Source organism: Propithecus coquereli, unplaced genomic scaffold (assembly GCF_000956105.1).
Source record: "Propithecus coquereli isolate 6110/MARCELLA unplaced genomic scaffold, Pcoq_1.0 Scaffold16, whole genome shotgun sequence".
Classification (NCBI taxonomy): Eukaryota; Metazoa; Chordata; class Mammalia; order Primates; family Indriidae; genus Propithecus; species Propithecus coquereli.
In genome coordinates, this window is record NW_012140524.1 from 6,614,820 (window position 1) to 6,638,191 (window position 23,372).

The following is a 23,372-nucleotide window of genomic DNA, read 5'->3' on the forward strand; positions in this document are numbered from 1 at the left end:
TTATGTATAAGAAAGAGTTATTACCCCTTAAGAGATCAAAGCCCTTGATAGATTTATATTTAAGTGTGATTGATTTTCACTGATAACTTATGATTTTGTAAAACTATAGCTTTTCAAAATAGATTCATATACATTGTCTCATTTAGATCCTCATACATTTGCATGAAGTACACTGGTTCTATAAAATTATCCACATTTTAGAGCTGAGAACATAGAAGCCTAGAGAATAAACAGCCCAAGAATACCCCAACAGTTAGGAATAGAAGAAGAGGAGTTTCTGACTTCGCATCAAGTTCTTTTTCTATTGCACCTTGCTACATTATCTGGGAGAAATGCATGTAGAAAAGCAGGCAAATTGGCAAAGTTTTCTTAACTAATTAACACAGCAAATAAATGCGAAAAGGTAGAAATGGGCCCCTGACTCAACCAGGTAATAGTTACTTCCATTGACTGTGTTTTATTCCTATTTGATTCAGTACAGCATCAGCTTTTGTTTTGATATTCAGTTCCAGGGAGTCTCACTGTAAGGCAGATAAATGATTTTCTAAACATAAGTCACAGTGCTGTGGGATGAGTATCGCCAAACAAATAGAAGCAAACATATCCTTTTTGAAATAAGGTTTGCATTAAATAAAAATAATCGAATGTTTGTTTCTAATGATACAAACGATAAGCAACACATTAGAAAAATGGTGCATAGAAATAATATCAAAAATATTTCTAAATAAGTTTCTTTAATTATATGCCAAATTGTATTTTTATTGTGATGATTTTATAAAATTCTTCGTCTTAATATTCAATTTAATTTGTTTTCTCTTGCCAGATTTTTGGATTATTTGTCTGATCTGTGTGTGTCTAATACCACTGCTATTCCTGTAACTCAGGAACTCATCTGTAAATTTATGTTGAGTCCAGGCAATGCGGACATTCTCATTCAAACTAAGTAAGCCCAGATAGAGGACACTTTTTTTTTTTCGGTTTATTATTTGTAAGTTCTGTAGTTCTTTATCATATTTGTAAGTACACTTCTTAGTAGATTTTTGTACGTTTTATTTATTCCAAGGGTGGTCTCAATGCAAGTAGACAATCCCATGGAGAGCTCCATGCTTCCAGACGACATTGATGATGAAGAAGTTTGGCTCTATTGGATTGACAGCAACAAGGAACCTCATGGCAAAGCTATTAGGCACCTTGCTCAAGAGGCAAAAGAAGGCACCAAGGCCGATTTAGAAGTTCTTACCTATTACAGGTTAAGTATTACAGAGAATCAAAATTCTCAGTCTCACATATTCATTGAGAGCTGATTCTCTGAAGCCTCTAAAATTTAGATATTTATGAAGAGGAAATTTAAAAAGTCATGTCAGATGCAGGGTAGCTGAAATATTTAGTATATTTAAAATACTCAAAATGTTAACGTCTGTGTTTTCTACAGACTCCACTTGCGATTTTCTGGTTTTCCACTAGTTTGGAATGTTTGTGCAGCAAAAGTTTTTTCCTCTTATTGATTGGGGTAGGGGCAGATGTGAGGACCTGGGCGATGGAGTTGAGAGAGAGAGAGAACTGGGGCTGAGGATGCTGACCTGGCTGCAGGGCTGGCTCAGAGGAAGTCAGCCAGTAGTTTAGTGTACAGTACTTACGAATTTGTGGTGACTGCTACCTGTAGTTATGAAAGTTCAGTGGTGGCATATGGCAGCAGAAGCCCCAGTGGTGAGTATATTGGGATCAAGAACTCAGCTAGCATCCTTGAGTTTAAGGGGTAGAAACCCAAGGTAGAATCCCTGGGGCCAAGTTGGGCCCAAATGGCAGGACTCAGAGGAAGGCAGAGAATTCCTTGTGTTTCCTGGTTTCTGTAGCTATAGCAACAAAAGCAAAGGCTAATTGTTAATCTCAGACCTGGGCTGGTGAATCCAAGTGTACTACTGCCATCTGGACTGATCACATTTGGTTTGGGAACTGAGTGGGCTCAATTTAGAGGCAGATACTAGAGCCTGCAGCTGAGTGAGCCTGGGGGAGGTGGAGAAAGGTGGTTTCACGTGAGCTCTTTCCCATAGCCTTTGGGCTTAGTGTAGTATTTGTAATCCTAGGAAACAGAGCATAACTACACTCTCCACCAGACACATGTTGCTGGCACAAGTAAGAGAAAATGTCACTGAAGGGGCATAGAGACAATTTCATATATTGTTGTCATTTGATGACTTAACCTACTACCGTAAGAATTTGACACCAGTATAACACTTGGAAATATAGGTACCACAAACATAGCTGCTGATTGGTACTATGATGTTTAAGAACTTTATCAAGATAAGACAAGTGATGTAATATGTTTAATATTTTTAAGGTACCAGCTAAACCTCTTTGCACGGATGTGCCTGGATCGCCAATATCTGGCCATAAACCAGATCTCTACCCAGCTCTCTGTAGATCTGATCCTGCGGTGCGTGTCGGACGAGAGCCTGCCCTTTGACCTCCGAGCATCCTTTTGTCGCCTCATGCTCCACATGCATGTTGACCGGGATCCCCAGGAGTCTGTGGTGCCCGTTCGCTATGCCAGGCTCTGGACAGAAATCCCCACAAAGATCACGATTCATGAGTATGTTTGGAAAAATTTCTTGAGGCCTTTCAATTCAGCTGATGAACTCAAAATCAAATGTCTACTGTTTTGAAATGAAATACATGGAAAGGCATTTGTGTGTTCTAACTCAGGTTGTTAATCTTCCAAATGCAAATAAAACACTCTTTGTTAAAATGATAACTCTTAGTGGTAATAGAAGCATCTTTCTGGAAACCAGTAAACAGAAATAATATTGATAATGCGAGTAAAAATTTGTTAAGTACTTAATGTTATGGTAGACTGGTTTATGTGCTTTACATATGTTAACTTGTTTCACAATAGCCCTACTTTACAGATAAGGACATAACACCCGGGACAGTTACTGATTTATCCAAGATTATGAAGCCAGGAAGCTAAAGTATATATGTTTTCCTATTTTTAAATGCCTGTGATCAATTTCACTTGCTTTATCTTATTTCTGTCTTTCCAGATATGATTCTATAACAGACTCTTCTAGAAATGATATGAAAAGGAAATTTGCACTGACAATGGAATTTGTTGAAGAATACTTGAAAGAAGTTGTAAACCAGCCCTTTCCTTTTGGGGATAAAGAAAAAAACAAACTGACATTTGAGGTATCTTTTTAAAAACAATTATTCTTGACATTATTAACCCTGTGAAAAATTATATTCATTGAGCATCAAAGTTTTTTTCCTTTTAATAGTTTTTTGCCTTCTTTCCATCCTAATATTTAGAATGTTTTGGTACTTGGATAGTTTAGTTCGTGAAACTATGATTCTCTGTGCCATTTTTTAAGAGATGGATTTGGTACTTTGATTATACCTTGATGTCCAATACAAAATATTTTATTTATAATTATCCTTTATATGCTATTTTCCTTGAGTTTTTGTTTAATTTATGTTAACTTTATTGCATTTAATGAACAAAATAGTTTTCCATATTTTATAATATGTTTGGATACTTTTTTTCATCTTAATGAAGGTGACATTTTTATCCTCATTAAACTGAATTGAAATACCTCCAGTTATCATTTTGGTGATATAGTGACAAAACTAGAGAAAGGATACTGTTACTTGATACCAGGTGTAATAGCTACCTATTGGTGTGTACTCAATTACCCCAAAACTTAGCAGCCTAAAGCAACAAACAGTTATTATCTCACACTTTCTATGGGTGAGGAACCCAGGAGTAGCTTAGCTGGGGGGCTTCTGGCTCGGGGTCTCCCACTGGGCAGCCAGCAAGCTGTTGACTGGGATTGCAGTCTGGTTCTAAGCTCACTCATGTGTTTGTTGGTAGCCACACTTCCTTGCTGGCTGTTGACACCTCAGCTTCTTGCCAGGTGGGCCTTTCTATAGGCTACCCGAGTGTCTTCATGACATGGTCCCTGTCTTCCCCTAGAGCAAGCCATTCAAGAGAATGAGAGAGAGAGAGAGAGAGAGAGAGAGAGAGAGAGTACATGATGGAAGTTGCAGTCTTCTGTAATCTAATCCTAGAAGTGACATGCCATCACTTCTGTTGGTCACTCAGACCAGCCCTGGTACAATGTGCAGGAGACTGTGCATTGGGGGCTTCATCTTGAAGCCCGACTTTCATACTTAGGATGTCTGATAGTATGCGGAAGACCACAGAGCAGCATAGGGAACATATATTTCTGGGCAAATTTCATGGATAATATCTATTTTTTGAAGTAATTGATTAATATAACTGTTTATGAAGTGGTATTTATAGACTTGAATGGGTTAATATTTAATTAAAAGATAAATAATTCTAATGTAAACTTCATTAACCACTTAACGTATACAAAATCGTATTCGGATTTAATTATAGAACTGAATAAGTCAAAGTTCAAGTGGTTGCTTTTACAGGTATTTTAATCCCTAGATGTTAAAGAATTAGGAAGTTTAGAAATACCTGAACTACTTTAGATACTAAAAAATGCCAATGTTTATTTGAGTTCCTAATTGTTTTTTTCTTTTCCACTCTCTCCCCGCCACCCTTTTTTAATTAAGGTGGTCCACTTGGCTCGGAATCTTATATACTTTGGATTTTATAGTTTCAGTGAGTTATTAAGGCTAACAAGAACACTTCTGGCTATCCTAGACATTGTACAGGCCCCCATGTCATCATATTTTGAGAGATTAAGCAAATTTCAAGATGGAGGTAAGAACTTTACAGTATTTTTGTTATTACTTGGGAGTAAGATAAAAAACAAGTCTACAGAGAAGTTAACGTGTGTCTGCTAATATATGAGTACAGATGAAAAATATTCCTGAGTGATAATAGGATGGATTTACAAATGTGCTTCCCTGTTTATAATGCTAATAAAGCTTTGAAAGACAAATTCATATGATCACATTACACCTTTAGCAACTAATATTGTAACCAATCCACTCATGAAAATATCATGTGTTAAAAAAATCTTAATATTTGTTCATCTTTGGTATGTGTCATATGCTGGTTGTGCTCCATGGCAGGGCTTAGAAAAATGCAAGCAAAGGGCTGGCTAAGTGTCATACTAGGGAATAGTGAATGCCAAGCTGGGTGGGAGGCAGTGGAGTGGAGTAGATAAGAGAATGGGCTTTTAAGTCAGGGTGCCTGCATTCAAATCCTGCCTTTGCCATTTATTGACTTAGACAAGTACTTATCTTCTCTATGATTTTTCTTTTCTCATCTGAGAGATGAAGATGGTAATAATAGTATCTTCTTTACTGTTTCCTTGTGAAAATTAAGTGAATGTATACAGCATATCAATAGACTTACAGCAGTGCCTGTCTCATGGCTCAGTACAAATTTTTTATGGTGATGATTGTCTTAGGTTGGTTGCTCTGAAGACATCCTGAGACAGAGGTTTGCTTGAAGAGGTATATTGAGGCGTGCACTCAGGAGGTACTCCTTTAAGGAAGTGAGGCAGGCAGGACTGGGCAGACAGACAAGCTCATTTGTGATGCAGTTACAACTGAAACCTCAGCTGACCTGTAGGGAGCTCCGGAGCTCAAAGGTTTTTCAGAGTTGTCACAAATTAAGGCAAGAGGTCGAGCTTTGTATCCTTGTATCAGCCAGCTATTGGCTGCTGGCATCATCATGGAGGGGGTGTGTGTAACATTGGGTAAGGCCCCTTTGTCTAGGAGTCAGCCTTGTGAGAGGCACAGCAGTCAGTAGTCAGCAGCCATGATGCCCAGCACCTGGGGAGCAGGTGCCTCAGTCCCGAAGGTGGGATATGAGTGGACCATAAGAGTGTCCAGTACAATATCCATTACAGGACTGAAATGGAACACCAGAAATCTAATTTCAGGTATAAGGAAGAAATACCTGGTTAAGAATTATAAATGAGGAATTTACAGGAAGCTGAAGTAATTAATTGCTGCTGCCTAAATATCAATCCCTTATACATCTTCCAAAAAACTGTGCAGATCAATAAGAAGCAAATTGAACCACATAAATCCTTCCACCTTCAGCATAACTAGAAGCCAGAGGTCAGTACAAACGTTAGTTACTGTAAGTAGAGAAACAAACATCCATTTTCAGTAGAGCTGCCTCATGAGCTCCCATTGCGAGGCTTCGTGGGCAGGTAGTGGTTTCTGTAAAAACTGTAGAAGAGACAAGAGGGGAGTGTGTGAAAATCACCCTGCAGAAGAGAAAGTCTATCCTAAGTGTGAAAATGCTGAAAAAATGTCCAGGTAGACAAGAGCACTGACTAAAGAGGAAGGGACTTACAAGTACCTAGATAGCAGCTGTGGAAAAGCAGGATCCTAAGGATGGAGAAAGTTGAAAGTAAGGGAGGAGCACCCTTTGGAGTCTTGTTGGTGAAGGGAAAAGAGGCAAGATGGGGGAAATCTAAAATACCACAAGATTAAAAAGAAAACCAAAAAATTGATGGACATAAAACTCTTCCTCCACTGCCCCCTACCAAAAGCCACACTTTAAAGAAACTGCACTTCACGTCTCTGTCAGGAAAGGGAGCTCTTGAACTAGAGATCATGTGAACCTGCTCATTGTCAAGCCTGTCCACAAAATGCACAGATGTCACTGGTCTCACTGTGTGAAACTATCATAAAAACAAAACAGGATGGAAAATCGAAACATTTCAGTGGATGGAAATACCTCTCTGAAAAGCAACCATGAAGCAGAAGAATATTGTAACATGATACTCTTAGTGGAATTTAATTGTCTTCAAGCAAACATTGAGCTATGGAAAACACCTTGAATCACAAATTAAAAAGCTAAGGTCAGAAATGGACCAAAATCCAGGAAAAATGAAGTGAAAGTTGATTTAACTTAGAAAAGAAAAAGAATAAAATGTTGACTTGATTAATTAATTAATTAATTTTTAGAAACAACATACTAAATTATCGGGATCAAAGGGAGAATAGATTTGAATGAAAATGTAAAAAGGGACATTGAGGGAAGGCAGGAGAACAATGAAGAGAATGACAATGATATAAAGAAACGAGTAATGTGGGTGAGAGAGAAAGTGGTTGAAATGGAAGAAAGTCAAAGAAGAGCCATCATGTGAACAATTGGAGTTCCTGAAGAGGAAAAACAATGTAATGGAACAGAAGGGATATTTATAATTGCAGTGAAAAAAACCATTCTGGAAATAAACGACAACCTGAATCTATATGGTGACATTGTCCAGAATGGCAATCTCCAAGGCATAGCACAATAAAACTGTTATATATAGTATATATTCAGAGAGAGTGATAAGGCTTTGAGGGAGGGATTGTGAAAACAAATGGAGAAAAAAGGAGAGGGTCTATGAGTGTTCTTTCCCATCATTGCATCTTTTATGCAAGTTTAAAATATTATAAAAAATAGAAGTCTATGAACAATGTATGAACGAGAACAGAGCAGAGACCAAGAACTTCCGTGGTAAATCAAAGAGCAGGGATATGTGGGTGGTCTGTACAGATTTTGTTGCCTGAATCTCACTAGTGAGAGACTCTTTTAATAGTCCTAGAGGATACATAACACTTGAAATGTCTGTATGAATCATGCTTCTTATAATCTCCAGTTGCCTTTAAACCAAACCATTCTTAAAAAGGTAGAAATTGATCCTGACTTTTGGTCTCAGTGTTTACAGTCTGCTTTCAGGGTTTCACCCTGAATAAAAGTATTTTTTTTTTTTTTTTTGGAAAATTTGTTAATAGCTTGTTTGCACTCTCCACTGTCCTATCCATATCTGCCCTCTAAGACGCATGCGTTTTTTTTTAAAAAATAATTCTCATCTTTTCTAGTGAATCTCATTCACCTCTGGATATCTTAATCATTCTTTCAGCAATCTGAGAATCATTAATTAACCTGTTCAACAAGAATCTATTGAGCAAATGCAGTATGCCAGTGGCTGTTTTAGTCACTGGGAATAAACAATGAATGAGATAAAGTTTTTAGCCACAGGGTAGACAATTAATAAAGAAGTAGGCAAAATTTCTACCCTTCCCTACTGGGAGAAACAGATTATCAAATAAATGAATATATACAGTAACATCAGATCATGCTATGAAGAAAAATAAAGTAGGATGATGCAGTGAGGGAAGGGAAGAATTTTGTTCCAAGATTGAAAGGGCAATCTTTGGAGGGATTTGAGAAGGGATTGATGTGATCTGATCACTTTGGTTCCTGAGGGGAGAATAAAGAACAGAGATATGTGGCAAAAATATCAGTGTCAGGAAAGATAAAGGAAGGCTGAGAAGCTGTTCCAGATTAAAGGAGATAAGGAGACATGACAACTAAACGCAATAGGAAATTCTGGATTCGATCCTGGATCAGGAAACATATTATCTATAGAAGACATTATTGGCACAATTGATAAAATCTGAATATGGATTGTAGCTTTTCTGATTTTATAATTGCACTGTGGTTAAGTAAGAGAATGTACTTGTTTTTAACAAATACATGCTGAAGAATTGAGGGTTGAAAGGTCACAATGTCTGTAATTAGCTTTCAAATAGGGCAGGAAAGATTGTGTGTGTGTGTATGTGTGTGTATGTGTAGACAGAGAGAGAAATACAAATGTGGCAGAATTTGTGAATCTAATCAATCTGGGCAGAGCTATGTGGGAGTTCTTTGTACTATTCTTGCAACTCTTCCCATAAATTTGAAAGTTTTTTAAAACAAAAAAAGTTAAGAGCTTAATTAACCTGGTAGGAAAAGGATTTATTTCATGCAAGGTGACAGTTCAAGCTTAAAGAATTACCTTACAACTCTACTAGGAGATGTGTTGTTATAGCTGGATTCTATTAGACTATAAATTCCTAACAAAAGTGTTAGACTCTATAAATTCTTAACAAAAGAAGCAAGAGGGAACACATTTCTGCAATCTCCAAAAGCGGAGACAGGATTGTCAAGCATGGGAAAAATTCCTGTGGTGCAGGGTGAGAAGGGGTTGATGCTAGAAAGGAAATCCCAGATTATGGAGAGTACCTGGGGGAAAAGGAACTGTTATTTTAAAGGCTGACTGGTAGGAGTCATGGCAGCGCTGCCGCATTACAATACCCAGTGTGTCATCATCTTGGCTCTTTTATAGGCAAATAATTTCAATTATATTTTCCTCTTTTTTTCTTGTGGACACCTCTAAATACCATAGATATTTTCCTCTTTTAATAAAACTTTATCTTCATTGGGAAGTCAGTTGCAAAGCACAGGTTTTAAAAAATAGAAAGTAATTTTATAAACATTGTTGCTAGAAAAACTAGTTCTTTCAAGTAAATGATACAGTTTTCTCTGCTCATACCACGTCTGGAAAATTTTATGCAATAGAACCAGATCTTTTTTATCCTTCCTTACTTCTCACTCACTGATTCTACTCCGGCACAGTTGGGGTTGGACATGCAGAGAAATGTTTGGCAATTGTTTGGCAGGTCAGACGCAGGGGAGCGGAGGAGGAGGCCTGTCTAGAAGGAACAGGCTTACGGTTCCTGGAGTCCCATGTTGTGCCAGCCTCAGTGGCGCCAGTCTTAAGTAGGGTGTGCACACGTAGCAGTCAATTGTTCTTCTGGGAAATCCTGTAGATTTAGATGCCAGCGATTAGCGCTTGAGGTGGTGGAGGTGGCTGGCTTGGAAAGTGGCAGTTACGGAAGTTTCCCTGTTCTGGGTCCTTGGTGACAGTGCAGCCTGCCTCAGTGTCACTGCGAGTTGTCCCTCATCCTAGAGCTTGTTGGGGGTCTGAGTGTAGCTGCCAGGCTGTGGCTGCTCACCCTCATGGTGGCTTTTAGTTGGCACGCTCAGCAGAAATTGCTAGGCTCAGAAGCAGCTTTTCATTTTTGTGCCCTAGAGGTGGTCCTTTCAGGAATTACTGAGGCACTCTCAAATGCAGACACAGGGAGCTGGCACTGCCCTGGCCTTCACTGTAGCGAAACAGAAGATTCACGTCTTCGAACTATCGATCCAATACCTTTCCTTGGCCGTGTACTCACTTAAGAAAAGAAATATTGTTTTCAAACAAATGTATTCACTCCCAGCAGGCTATGTTGTTGAGTCAATTTGCTTTGCCTAATACCTATCATTTGCTCTCAGTGATTTAAAATGCCCGGGCACCGTTCAGTGTAATTGATCTTTTGAGTAGAAGGATTATGTCAACCAGTGCTCTTCTTTGTCACGTATAGAAGCTAAAAGCAAATGCACATACCAGCTGATAAACTGAATATTTTCAGTATTCTTTGCAAACATTTCATTTTTAAAATTATACAATTTTTTTTTCTTTTTATGCTTGCCAAAGGATATACAATCCAAAGATTTATAGTACTAATAATTTAGATCACTTTGATTTTTAAACAATAGGATGGGTATATTTTGTTCTACTAGAGAGTCATTTAAATAGTTGGGGACAAATGTGAGTCCCACTTATACACCTTCTATTAAGCAACATGTGATGTGTTAAATCTGAATTGTAAGAGTAAGTATCATCTCCATGTGAGCACAAATGTGGTTAGAGTGGAGAACTTGATACACTCTGGACACAGTTTGGGTCTGATTCATTATTTAGTCACCCCGTTAATGTTGCTCTACTTATCTGTGTTTGCTGTTGGAATGGGACTGGGGTTCAAGTTTAAACCTCCAACATGGAGCAATAAAGTCTTCACCACTGAGTAAACTTTGGGCATATTTAGTCTAGAACACCACAGTCATTTCCATTCACAATTGTCTCCCATCTTTGAACTCACCATAATTTGAAAAGGCGATATATCAAAAACTCCCCAAAGACCAACTTAGGGCTGAATACTATAGCGTCTTTTTATCTTCTATCAGTTTTCTTTTCCACTCCAAAATCTTGGGAGTTTCCATAGTTAAATACTGAAATGTGGGCCTGTTTCCAGTCAGTAACCAGATAATCTCTTTTGTTGGCATAAATGTTATGATGTTAAAAATGGGAAATCACTAAAAAAATCAGTGGAGAATTTCATTTACTTGCACAATTTCTTTTCTCTGAAGTTTCAGGTTTGGAGATGAAGTGGCTTTGGTCTTAGAGAAAGAGATACAGGCAACCACAACAGCCTGAAATTATCCTCCTGTCCTAACAGAATTACAGCCGTGCTGGGTGACTTGTGGCCCTGTGAATGCAGCCTGGGTAGGGAAGAGACAAGGAGGCAGGGTGGTGAGAGGGCCTTTGGATACGTGTATGTCTGGGAGCACCCTGCCCTGGGGGATTTGGGGAAGAAAGTATGAGGACGTGAACTCTCCATCTAGTGGCAAAGAACAAGCTTCTTCTTCAACTTGTTTTTTTTTTCCCTTGGCAGGGACTTCATATGACCCACCTTAAAATGCTTTTTCTGGCAGCATAGTTACTGTTAAAAAGGAGAAGGGAAATTGAGATGGGAGGTGGGGCAGAAACATTTTTTTTTTAATATTGTTACATGGGTGGGAAAGGAAGAAAATATTTGCAGACAAAAAAATCTGCCAGAAAACATTTTCTTCTTTTATAAAACTATGAGGCTAGTCTAAATATGATCTTTACAATCTTCTTCAGTTCAAAAACTGATTCTTCAGTTTATTTATTTCAGTGTAATTTTCCCTCATTCTTTGAATGGCATTCTTTTTGGTGTGTATTGCGAAACAGTCTTTTTAGCAAGTATCTATGAAGCATATCTTCTGATTAATACAGCTGTGACTGTGTCACAGCTGGGACACTGGGACAGTGTTGTAGGGACACTGGTGTCTTGTCCTGAATGTCTTGAAATCAGAAGCCTTAGTTCACTGAAAATAACCAGAGTGTCTTACAAAAAAATGAAAAAAGAAAGGAAGGAAGGGAGGGAGGAAAAGACTTACCTGGGTGTGAGGAGGTGTATAGGTGGAGACGGGGGACAAGAAAGAACAGAAAAAGGTTTAGGACAAGGATCAAAACCAAAGAGCCTGAGGTATGACCTAGCTTCATTTTAAAGACTCCTCCCAGTGTTTATCTCCTTTTAATTTTTCATCAGACTGAACTCTCCATGTCTCTGCAAAGTATTTAAGTTTGCAGTAGAGTTCACCATGCTAAGAAGTGTTAGCAAAGTTTACTTGCAAAGAGAAAATACCACAATTACCATTCATCATTTGAAAATCTCTTTCATTGATTTCTCGACTTAATTTTTCCCCGCACCATTTTGCCTCTCTCAGCATTCAGGATTATTCTCCTTGAGACAGCCCTGTTCGATCTGTCCACCCTCATCTTTCTGCTTTCACTGAGGTCCCTTTGCTTCTAACAGAACTGTTTTATTTCCACTATGTATCTTTTCCCTGACACCTACCTATCTCCCATATGCTGTTCCCTTCTTCCTGCACCGTCTCTCTCCATCCAGATATCCTGCTTATATCAAAGGAAGCTTTAGACTCTAAGAAGAGGCAGCACATGTATATGTGACATGTTTTCTCTTGTCCCTTCGTGTATGTGTGTCTTATCCCAGATGAACACGTTCTTCTCATAAGGTCTTGAGATTTTTCCACTGATTTTAAAATAACAACAACAATCCCTCAGCAGCTTCCGAGTTACTTATTGCCAGTTGTGTTGCCTGGGAGGCAGACTCTGAGACAGAGATTAGCATGAAGGAGACATATGAGGGAGGGCTGGTAGGATCAATGCCAGTGGAATGGGAGGGAAAGAGGCAAGCTGGGCAGAGGGGGAAGTTGGGTTGTGATACAGTCTTAGTGGAGGCCTCTGGGAGGCCTGAAGTTGGGATGTCCCTTCGAAGTTGTCTCCATTAGGGCGAAGGGGCTGGGCCTTTATGTTCCCATGGGTGGCTCAGGAATGGATGTGTGACCCTGCTAGAGATCTCTCTTCAGACTAATTGTCCTAGTCTGTTTGGGCTGAGGTAATAAAAATACCACAGACTGGGTGGCTGATAAGCAACATTTATTTTGCACAGTTCTGGAGGCCAGAAAGTCCACGATCATGGCCAGTAGATTGAGTGTCTGGTGAGGGCCTGCTTCCTGGTTCATAAGTAGTGCCTTCTAGGTGTGTCCTTACATGAGGAAGGAGTGAGGGGTCTCTCTCAAGATGCTATTTATTAATTCATTTATTTTTAGAGATGGGGTCTCACTATGTTGCCCAGGTTGGTCTTGAACTCCTGGGCTCAAGCGATCCTCCCACCTCAGCTTCCTGAGTAGTTGGGACTATAGCCACATGCCACTGTGCTTGGCTCAGGACTCTTTTATCAGGGCATTGCTATGATTTGGATGCCAAAGCTCACATTGAATTTTAATTGCCAGTGTGCCAGTGTGCCAGTGTTGGGAGATGGGGCTTAGTGGAAGGTGTTAGGGTCATGGGGATAGATCCCTTATGATAAATTAATGCCATCTCTCTGGAATGAGTGACTGCTTGCTTTCCTGGAACTGGATTAGTTACCACAAGAGTTGGTGGTTATAAAGTGAGTTTTCTCCTTGTGTGTTTGGTCCCTCTTTTTGCACACACCTGTTCACCTTTCTGCTTCTCCGCCATGTCTTGACACAGCACCAGACCCTCACCAGAGGCTGAGCAGATGCTCGTGCCATGCTTCTTGGACTTCTTAGCCTCCAGAATCGTGAGCCAACTAAACCTCTTTTCTTCATAAATTACCCAGTCTCAGGTATTCTGTTATAGCAACATAAAACAGAATGAGGCAGGTACTAATCCCTTTCATAAGGGATCTGCTCCTGCTCCCTGACCTAATTACCTCTCAAAGGCCCCATGTCCTCATACCATGAGGGCATGAGCATTTCAAAATATAAATTTTGAGGGGACATTTTAGACCATAGCACTCTATCCCTGGCCTTCAAAAATTCAAGAATTCAAGACCAGACGAGACCAGACAAGGAAGAGGAGATAAGACCAGATGAGGAAGAGGAGACCAGACTGGAAGAGGAGACCAGACCAGACGAGGAAGAGGAGACCGGACTGGAACAGGAAGAGAGTGTTAAGTCCTTAATATGCAATACGTCATTCAGATCCCATGAACCATCCTATAAAATAGATATTGTTCTTTACCTTGTTTACAGATGAGGAAACTAAGGCTTAGAGAAGTTACATAATCTGCCCAAGGCAATCTTAACTCATGAAACTGAGAATCAAAACCAGGCCTGACTTCAGAGTCTCTGGTCTTAGCCATTAGGCAAGTCAGACACCTTCTTTCTGCCTATATGATTGTTCCCACAGCTTCTCCAAAGGTGTCCTCAGGCTGGCCTTGGGGCTGAGCCACAGCTACTGTCCTGGTGATTTCCAACCCCTTGTGGTCTCATCTCCTCTTCTGGTCAGGTCTCCTCTTCTTCTTCCCGTCTGGTCTCCTCTTCCTCGTCCGGTATGGTCTCCTCTTCCTCTTCTCGTCTGGTCTCCTCTTCCTCATCTGGTCCGATCTCCTCTTCCTCATCTGGTCTCATCTGATCTGTTCTCCTCTTCCTCATCTGGTCTCATCTGATCTGGTCTCCTCTTCCTCGTCCGTTTCATCTCCTCTTGCTTGTCTGGTCTTGTCTGGTCTGGTCTCCTCTTTCTCATACTGTCTTATCTCCTCTTCCTCATCCAGTCTCTTCTTCCTGGAATTTTTGAATTCAGGTTTCATTTATTTTTCTTTTTCTTCCTTCTTTTAAAAAAATCTACAGCTTTACAGCTGATGTTCTTTCTACTATTATTGTACTGCTTTCTTTTAAAATTTTATTTTATTTTTAATGTCTTTAATTGACAGATAATTACTGTACACATTAATGGGGCACACAGTGATGTTTCGATACATATAAAATATAGTGATCAGAGCACAGTAATTAGCATTCCATCATCTCAAACGTTTCTCATTTCTTTTTGTTGGGAACATTCAATATCCTCCTTCTAGCTATTTGTAACTATATAATATATTATTGTTAACTATAGTCATCCTACAGTGCTATAGAACTGCGGTCCTCAACCCCTGGGCCGTAGACTGGTACCGGCCGGTGGCCTGTTAGGAACCAGGCCACACAGCAGGAGGTGAGCAGCAGGCGAGTGGGTGAAGTTTCATCTGTATTTACTCCCCATTACTTGTATCACCACATAAGCTCCTCCTCCTGTCAGACCAGTGGCAGCGTTATTCCCATAGGAGCACGAACCCTACTGTAAACTGTGCATCCTCAGGATCTAGGTTGAACGCTCCTTAAGAGAACCTAATGCCCGAGAGGTGGAGCTGAGGCTGTGATGCTAGCACTGGGGAGTGCTGCAAATACAGATTAAAATTAGCAGAGAGGTCTGACTGCACAATGAATGTAATGTGCTTGAATCATCCTGAAACCATCCTCCCCCACTCCGTACCCTGGGTCTCTGAAAAAATTGTCTTCCATTAAACTGGTTCCTGGTGCCAAAAAGGTTGGGGACTGCTGATACAGAGCACTAGAACTTATTCCTCCTATCTAGCTGTAATTTTGTATCCTTTAACAAACCTCTCACTATCCCTCTCCTTCCCCTACCCTTCCCAGCCTCTGTATCCTCTGCTCTGCTTTTTACTTCTATGAGATCAACTGTTTTTAGCTTCCGCATATGGGTGTGAACATGTGGTGTTTAACTTTCTGTGCCTAGCTTATTTCACTTAACATAATGTTTTCTAGTTATATTCATGTTGCCATGAATTACAGGATTTCATTCGTTTTTTTTTTTTTTTTGACTGAACAGTATTTCATTGTGTATATAACTCATTTTCTTTACCCGCCAGTATGGGCTTGGTGTATTGAAGATGGAGCTCCAGTGCTGGAGAGGTGCCGTGGCTGCTGGCCTCCAGAGCAGGGCGCACTCCAGAGGTGGCTCTGGTCTCAGAGGGCAGCACCTGCTGCAGGAGCTTGGCTTACAGGGGGTGGTGGGAATGGGGGTGGGGGGTGCACACCTTGTGCTCGTAATCCAGAGCAGTGCAGTCGCATGAATTCCTGGCAGCTCTCCAAACTGGGCTCTGGGCTTGCAAGGACTGTGGGTTCTGCTGTTGTGAGGACTGCAGGGGTTTTCTGGTAGGGATCTTGTGCTGACCTTTGCCCATAAGGGGAAGTCCCTTCTGATTGTAGGCAGATCCAATATGATAGGGGGAGAGGGAGCTGCAGAGGCCGGTGCCTCCCCACTGCCCTCCTCCTGCACTTCCAATCACCACAGGTGCCTCTCTGCTCCCCTCCCGTGTCACTCCAGTCAAATCTTAGCTGTTTATTCATTGCTTTGGTCCTTTCTTTTGGGGTGGGGGTTGCGAATGCCAGGTGTCTCTAGTCAGCCGTCTTGCTGACGTCACCCTCTATACTGCTGTCTTTGTACACAGATGACTTCCTCATGTACAAGGACCCTGTTTTCTACTTTTTCCAAGATTCCTAAGAAAGTTCAGTGTGAAACATCATGTATTTACTAATGAGTTTTTATTTAGCTTGGTGATTTTTCAGGTCAGATAAAAATTTTTTTAAACAAAGAATCCTTTCTTTATGAATTGTGATTTGCCTTGTCTCAGAAAAGTTTCAGTCGCAGAAGTTTTGCCACCTAAGTATCTCTTGAAGCTGGGTATTCCCCTTCCTTTCCTGCAGTAGATTTCTGATCGTCCTGCCTGGCTCTATTTTTGGCTCACTCTCCACATTCTAACATAAGGCTCCTTCTAAATCCCATATTCTACCCCTTTCTTCAGCTCTCAGCATCTCCAGAGAATAATAATGCAGCTCTTTAAATTGGTGCCCAAGGGTCTTCATAATCTGAGTTACACATCTCCAGCTCTGTCTCTTGCTGTTTCCCCAGTAATATTAAGCCATTTTATCTCCTTAGACACCTTTCTATGAGCTTCTTCTGTATCTCATATTTCATATTTCTTTTATCATTAGGAGGAATGTATGTAAGTGGCATGCCTTATAAAGCATGTATGCATTTGAAGGACAAAAATGTTTAGACACCCTAATATTCCAATATATACTTGTGTCTTTCTTTTGTTAATTTCATGATTATTTTTTATGTCTGTCTTTTCCTGTAGACTTATAAAAGGCGTCGTGACTCTCAGACTTACTATCTAGATTATTCAATAATAAAGATTCGGATTTATTGATTGAGAGATTCAAAGTGGGAGGGAAAAACTATGAAAATAGATTCTATATCTGGTTCCATAGGTGACTTGTACCATGTCTAATATACCACTGTATACCTACTTGATTTTCAAATATAATTATTGAGTGAAATGCATTTAATGAATGCATGTAAATTATATGCTTTATACAAATATGTATGTATTTGAATCACAAAATTTTTTTTTAGACCATAGCATTCCAAATATGTGATTGTATTATTATAAACTTTTAGTTTGGCTTTCCAAACTTAAAATGAATGGGAGATAATGTGATAAATGTCAGTTTATATTAAAAAAAATCCTGGTATTTTGTTTCATGATTTTATTTTAGCAGTTTTAGTGATTCATATTATTTCTTTTCAGTGATTGTTGATGTACCATCTTAATAGAGAAATATAGTTCAAATATTTACTTTTTAACTGTGTAGCTTGATAAACTTCAGGAGGACTTAATGGGTATGTTGCACCTAATTTACGTAAGACACAAAGTAACTGTAACTTTCTTATGGCTCTCTCAATGGGGGGGTTTACTCACATATAATTATAGTACATACCATTATTTTTATTATATTTTGTAATTAATTTGATTCTGTAGTGGCAGCAGTCTCTGCTTCTAGGTCTGTTTGTGGTTCTGTGGGATGTGTCACAAACAGAGGTTTGTGGTTTTTATCTATGGTTTTTTGGGTTTTGGTTTCCCAAAGGTATCATTCACACAGTGGGTGAAGTATGTCCTGCAGTTTAGTGTGAAGGAGTTCATTCCTATTCTTTCTGCGATAGGGTAACTCAGAAACCTCTGTAGTTACCTAGGAGTGATATGAATGGGTTTAGGCATTATTCCTGACACCTGGGAAGAGCCACTAATATTGCCTGAGTTAATCATGCAGGATCTATCCCTACAATGGCCTCAGAAATAATGAGAATGACTAATGAGGGCCACGTTATCCTAACATTCTGTCTACTGCAATTATTTCCTCTAATTAGATATACTACCTGAACCTCAAAATTTGACTCCTTAAGGTGTTAATACACACTGAAATAATACACACTGAAATAGGCTCCCCAGTTCTCTCAATTTCTGGTCAAGAGAGTCCACCAAGGACCTCCAATGAAACTTATTATTGGAACCCAGACATAGATTTACAAAACAATAAATCTATTAAAGGAATCATGGAAATCATCTACACAATGTGTGAACTTCAGATCTTCATACAACACCCATTACAAATGGTCATCTAGCATCTCCTTGAATACCTGGAGTGGCCGAGATTTTATTGCTACAAAAGGCAGGCCTTTCTCATTTTTCACAACCCTCATTATTAGGTCTCTTTTGTTAGATATCCTAAATATACCTCCCTTTAACTTCCAACGAGCAGCCCTACTTCTCTTCCCTGGAACCACATGTAAATCCAACAGCACTTCCACATGTCTGTTCTTTCTATGTTTGAAAATAGCTAGCACATCACCTGGGTTTCTCCTGTGCTCTGTGTGGTTGTCTGCAGTTCCTTTAACAATTCTTCTTAGGATTCTAATCTAATTTTGTCAAGGACAGGTATTTTTTCCTTCATTCTGAACACTTGCGTAATGCAGTCTAGGTGAAAATGAGTGTTTTGGTAATGATGACACAGTATTGATTCCTACTGAACTTGAACTCAACTAAAATTCTAATTTGTTTTCTTTCACATCATATTTTCCCCAATCATATACTTGAGTTGGTTTTATTTGGACCTAAGTGTAGTGCTTTTTATATTTTGATTTCACCTTGTTGGATTTAACCCATTAGTTTTCGACCTATTGATGTGGTTTTGGAATTTGATAGAGTTATTCATTATAGTAGTTATCCTTCCTTGATTCATGTTTTCTTTGCATTTGAGAAACATTGTGTCTGACTTCATCCAAGTCATTCACAAAAATACTGATCTGGTCAAGGCAAGAACAAAGCAGCAAAGAATTAGAGGCCTTTCTATACTTAAACACTGATTAATTAACAAGCACTCTTTGGCTATAACCATTTAACTGAAATCATACCTATGAAACTCTGTATTAGCCAGTGTATGTGTCTGTGGTACGAAGAATCAGAAAAGTGGTTGTTTTTGGTGCTGGGGGTGGGAGGAATGTCAGGGGAATTGACCGAAAGGGCACCAAGGTAGCCTTCTGGGGTAATGGCCATATTCTCTCTCCAATGGGCGTGTGGTTTAGACAGCATATGCCTTTGTGAGAACTGCTTAAACCTTTCATTTAAGATCTGTGTCTCACTGTAAGTAAATTACATCTACATTATAAAACAGTATGTAAATTCATTTATCATGTTATTAACAGCTATTAAGAATTAAAGATCAGTTTTGCAAAGTAATTTTCTTTTTGGGGCTCAGATAGAAGGAGCACGCAAATTAAAATCTTGAGGTTTGGAATACTGAAATGACTTTGTCAATATTTGACAATGATGAAATCCAAAATAAGGTGCGGAACCAGCCACTGTTTTGTATGAATTGCTTTTTCAATTCGTCCTTTGAATAATATTTTTTTATTGTGTGGGATGGAAAGTAGCTTTTTTTAAGTAGTCTACTCGATACACAAAAAAGGATGGATAATAACATTGCTACACTTTGGTTACATGTTTTTGGCCAGTTTTTGTTTTGTCTATTTCTAAGCCCTTGGGAACTTGGAATCTGTAAAACAGTCTATCAATACACTGTATTCAGTGATCGTTTGTTTAAAATGAAGAAAATTAGGTATCATATGCTTTGTCCATTAAGTATTCTTAATAAATCACTCTTCTGAAGGAAATCTCCTTTTAGAGGCGATATTGTGTGTCAATCTTGCTGTATGAGCTACCATTCATTATTACATGATGTGTTCATTAGTGAGGTGGTGACCACATAATGGAACATAATTAAATGGAGAAGAGTTATTTTTCAGAGGTGCAGTGAAAGCATGCACGTGTCCTCTACTTTTCATTTTTAAAGTAATATCTCACAATTACATGGTACCTTTTATTCTTCTTGGATTTTTGCACATAACACATAATTTTATTCTTACAAGAAACCAGAACATATTTCATTAGGATTCAGATTCTAAACATAGCATGGTGACATGATTTGACAAAGATTATACTTCTCTAATCTAAATCCTCCAGTTCATTCAAAGCCTACTGCAAAATTGTTTATCTTCAGTGAAGCTGTCCTTCACTCCCCTTACTCTAAGGTAATTTCTCTAATTAAAAAAAAAATTCCTAAGCAATTTTGTGTACTGTCCGTGCTGTGCTATTACCGTCTCATCTGCCTGTACTTGTTCTTAATCTTTTTTTTTTTATTAACACGTTTTATGTTTTCCTAACCATATTGTAAATTCTACTTCTCTTAGCTGGATGTCCTTGATACAGAGCCAGATGAGCATTAGTTACTTTATGAATACTTTCTGAACAAGGGCTGCCCATTAAATTAAATGGTGTAGTATAAGCGAAATGCCACTGGTAGTGTGTGGCTCATCATATGTAATAAAAGCTAGTTGGATAAGACTACTTGAGAATAATATGAACAAATTCATTATATGATCAATAGTAATTCCACATTTTCAGTATATGGTTTTAATTGGAATCCATCTTGAATTAATTTTTGCGGTGGTGAGATATATGGATCCTGTTTCATTCTTCTGCATGTGGCTATCCAGTTTTCCCAGCATCATTTATTGATTAGGGCTTCTTTTTCCCAGTGTATATTGTTGTCCGCTTTGTCAAAGGTCAGTTGGCTATATGTGAATGGTTTTATATCCAGGTTCTCTATTCTGCTCCATTGGTCGAAGTCTCTATTTTTGTGCCAATACCATGCTATTTTGGTTACTATAGCCTTGTAGTATAGTTTGAAATCTGGTAACGTGACTCCTCGAGATTTGTTCTTTTTACTTAAGATTGCTTTGGCTATTCAGGCTCTTTTCTGGTTCCAAACAAAGCATAGAATTATTTTTTCTAGTTGTGTACAATATGACATTGGTATTTTAATGGGGCTTGCATTGAATCTGTAAATCACTTTAGATAGTATGGACATTTTAACAATGTTGATTCTACTGATCCATAAGCATTATATGTTTTTCCATTTGTTTGTGTCATCTGTGATTTCTTTCCTCAGTGTTTCATAGTTCTTTTGTAGAGATATTTCACCTCCTTGGTTAAGTATATTCCTAGGTATTTTATTTTCTTTGTAGCTATTGTGAATGATATTGAGTCTTTGATTTGATGTCAGCTTGACTGTTATTGCTGTATAGAAATGATACTGATTTATATACATTGATTTTATAACCTGAGACTTTGCTAAATTTATTTATCAATTCCAAGAGTCTTTTGGTGGAGTGTTTGGGGTTTTCTAGATATAAGATCATATCATCAGCAAAAAGTGATAGTTTGACCTCCTCTTTCCTGATTTGGATATCCTTTACTTCTTTCTCTTGCCTGATTCCTCTGATTAGGACTTCCAGCACTATGTTGAATAGAAGTGTGACAGTAGGCACCCTTGTCTTGTTCCAGTTGTTAGTGGGAATGCTTTGAACTTTTCCCCATTCAATATGATGTTGGCTGTGGCTTTGTCATATATGGCTTTTATAAACTTGAGATATGCTGCTTCTATGAATAGTTTGTTGAGGGTTTTTGTCATGAAAGGTTGCTGAATTTGTCGAATGCTTTTTCTGCATTTGAGATGATCATATGGTTTCTGTTTTTGCTTCTGTTTATGTAGTGAATCACATTTATTGATTTATGTATGTTGAACCATTCTTACATTTCTGGATGAAGACCACTTGGTCATGGTGGATTATGTTTTTGATGTGCTGTTGAATTTGGTTCACTAGTATTTTATTGAGGATTTTTGCATCTATATTCATAAGGGATATTGGTCTATAGTTTTCTGTTTTTGTTATGTCCTTTCCTGGCTTTGATAGCAAGGTGATACTGGCTTCGTAGAATGAGTTGGGGAGGATTCCCTCTTTCTTGATGTTATGGAATAATTTCTGCAGTATGGGTACCAGCTCTTCTTTGTAGGTCTGGTAAAATTTGGCTTTGAATCCATCTGGTCTGGGGCTTGTTTTTGTTAGAAGATTTTTGATGACTGCTTCAATCTTGCTGCTCATTATTAGTCTGTTCAGGGGTTCTGTTTTTTCCTGGTTGAGTCTTGGGAGGTTGTGTGTTTTCAGGAATTTGTCCATTTCCTCTATGTTTTCAGGTTTATGTACATAGAGATTTTCATAGTATTCACAGATGATATTTTATATTTCCATGGTGTCAGTTGTAATATCTCCTTTTTCATTTCTGATTGATCTAATTTGGGTACTTTCCCTTCTATTCCTGGTTAATCTAGCAAGAGGTCTATCAATTTTATTTATCTTTTCAAAGAACCAACTTTTTGTTTCATAGATCCTGTTTTTTTTTTTTTTAATTTTCTATTTTGTGTAGTTCTGCTCTACCTTACGTATTTCTTTTTTTCTGCTGGCTTTGTGTCTGGTTTACTCTTCCTTTTCTAGTTCCTTGAGATGTGTCATTAGATTATTAATTTGTGATCTTTCTGTCTTTTGATGTAGGCATTTAAGGCTATGAATTTTCCCCTACAACTGCTTTTGGTGAATCCCATAGATTTTGATAATTTGTGTCCCTTTTGTCACTGAGAATTAATTCCAAATGGATAAAGGAGCTAAATGTCAGGCATGAAACCATAATAATTCTAGATGAAAATGTAGGGAAAACTCTTCTAGATATTAGCCTACACAAAGAATTTATGAAAAAGACTCCAGTGGCAATCACAGCAACAACAATAAATAAATGGGACTTGATTAAATTAAAAAGCTTCTGTACAGCTAAGGAAATAATCAATATAGTAAATAGGATAACCTACAGAATGGGAGAAAATATTTGCAAGCTATACATCCAATAAAGGGCTAATAACCAAAATCTATAAAGAACTCAAGGAAATCAGCAAGAAGAAAACAAACAACCCCATTTAAAAGTGGGCACAAAACATGAACAGAAGCTTTTCAAAAAAAGATAGACAAATGGCAAATAAACATATGAAGAAATGCTCAACATCACTAATCATCAGGGAAATGCAAATTAAAACCACAATGAGATGTCACCTTACCTGTATTAGAATGGCTTTTATTAAAAAGTCCAAAAATAATACATGCTGATGTGGATTGGATGCAGAGAGACAGAAACAATTATACACTGTTGGTGGGACTGCAAATTAGCACAGCCTCTATGGAAAACAGTATGGAGATTCCTCAAAGAACTAAAAGTAGACCTATCATTTGATTCAGCAATTCTACTACTGGTAATTGCCCAAA

At 38.5% G+C, this 23,372-nt stretch overlaps 1 protein-coding gene across 1 annotated transcript in view; it reads left to right on the top strand.

Moving 5' to 3' along the window:
• The window catches only part of ITPR2 (inositol 1,4,5-trisphosphate receptor, type 2), a 505,193-nt gene that overhangs the window by 172,098 nt on the left and 309,723 nt on the right, over nucleotides 1–23,372 (top strand). The window contains exons 17-21 of the mRNA XM_012641030.1: nucleotides 824–943; nucleotides 1,064–1,249; nucleotides 2,339–2,590; nucleotides 3,042–3,186; nucleotides 4,582–4,732. Of these exons, the coding sequence (XP_012496484.1) occupies nucleotides 824–943; nucleotides 1,064–1,249; nucleotides 2,339–2,590; nucleotides 3,042–3,186; nucleotides 4,582–4,732 (854 nt within the window). The remainder of the gene's footprint in view (nucleotides 1–823; nucleotides 944–1,063; nucleotides 1,250–2,338; nucleotides 2,591–3,041; nucleotides 3,187–4,581; nucleotides 4,733–23,372) is intronic.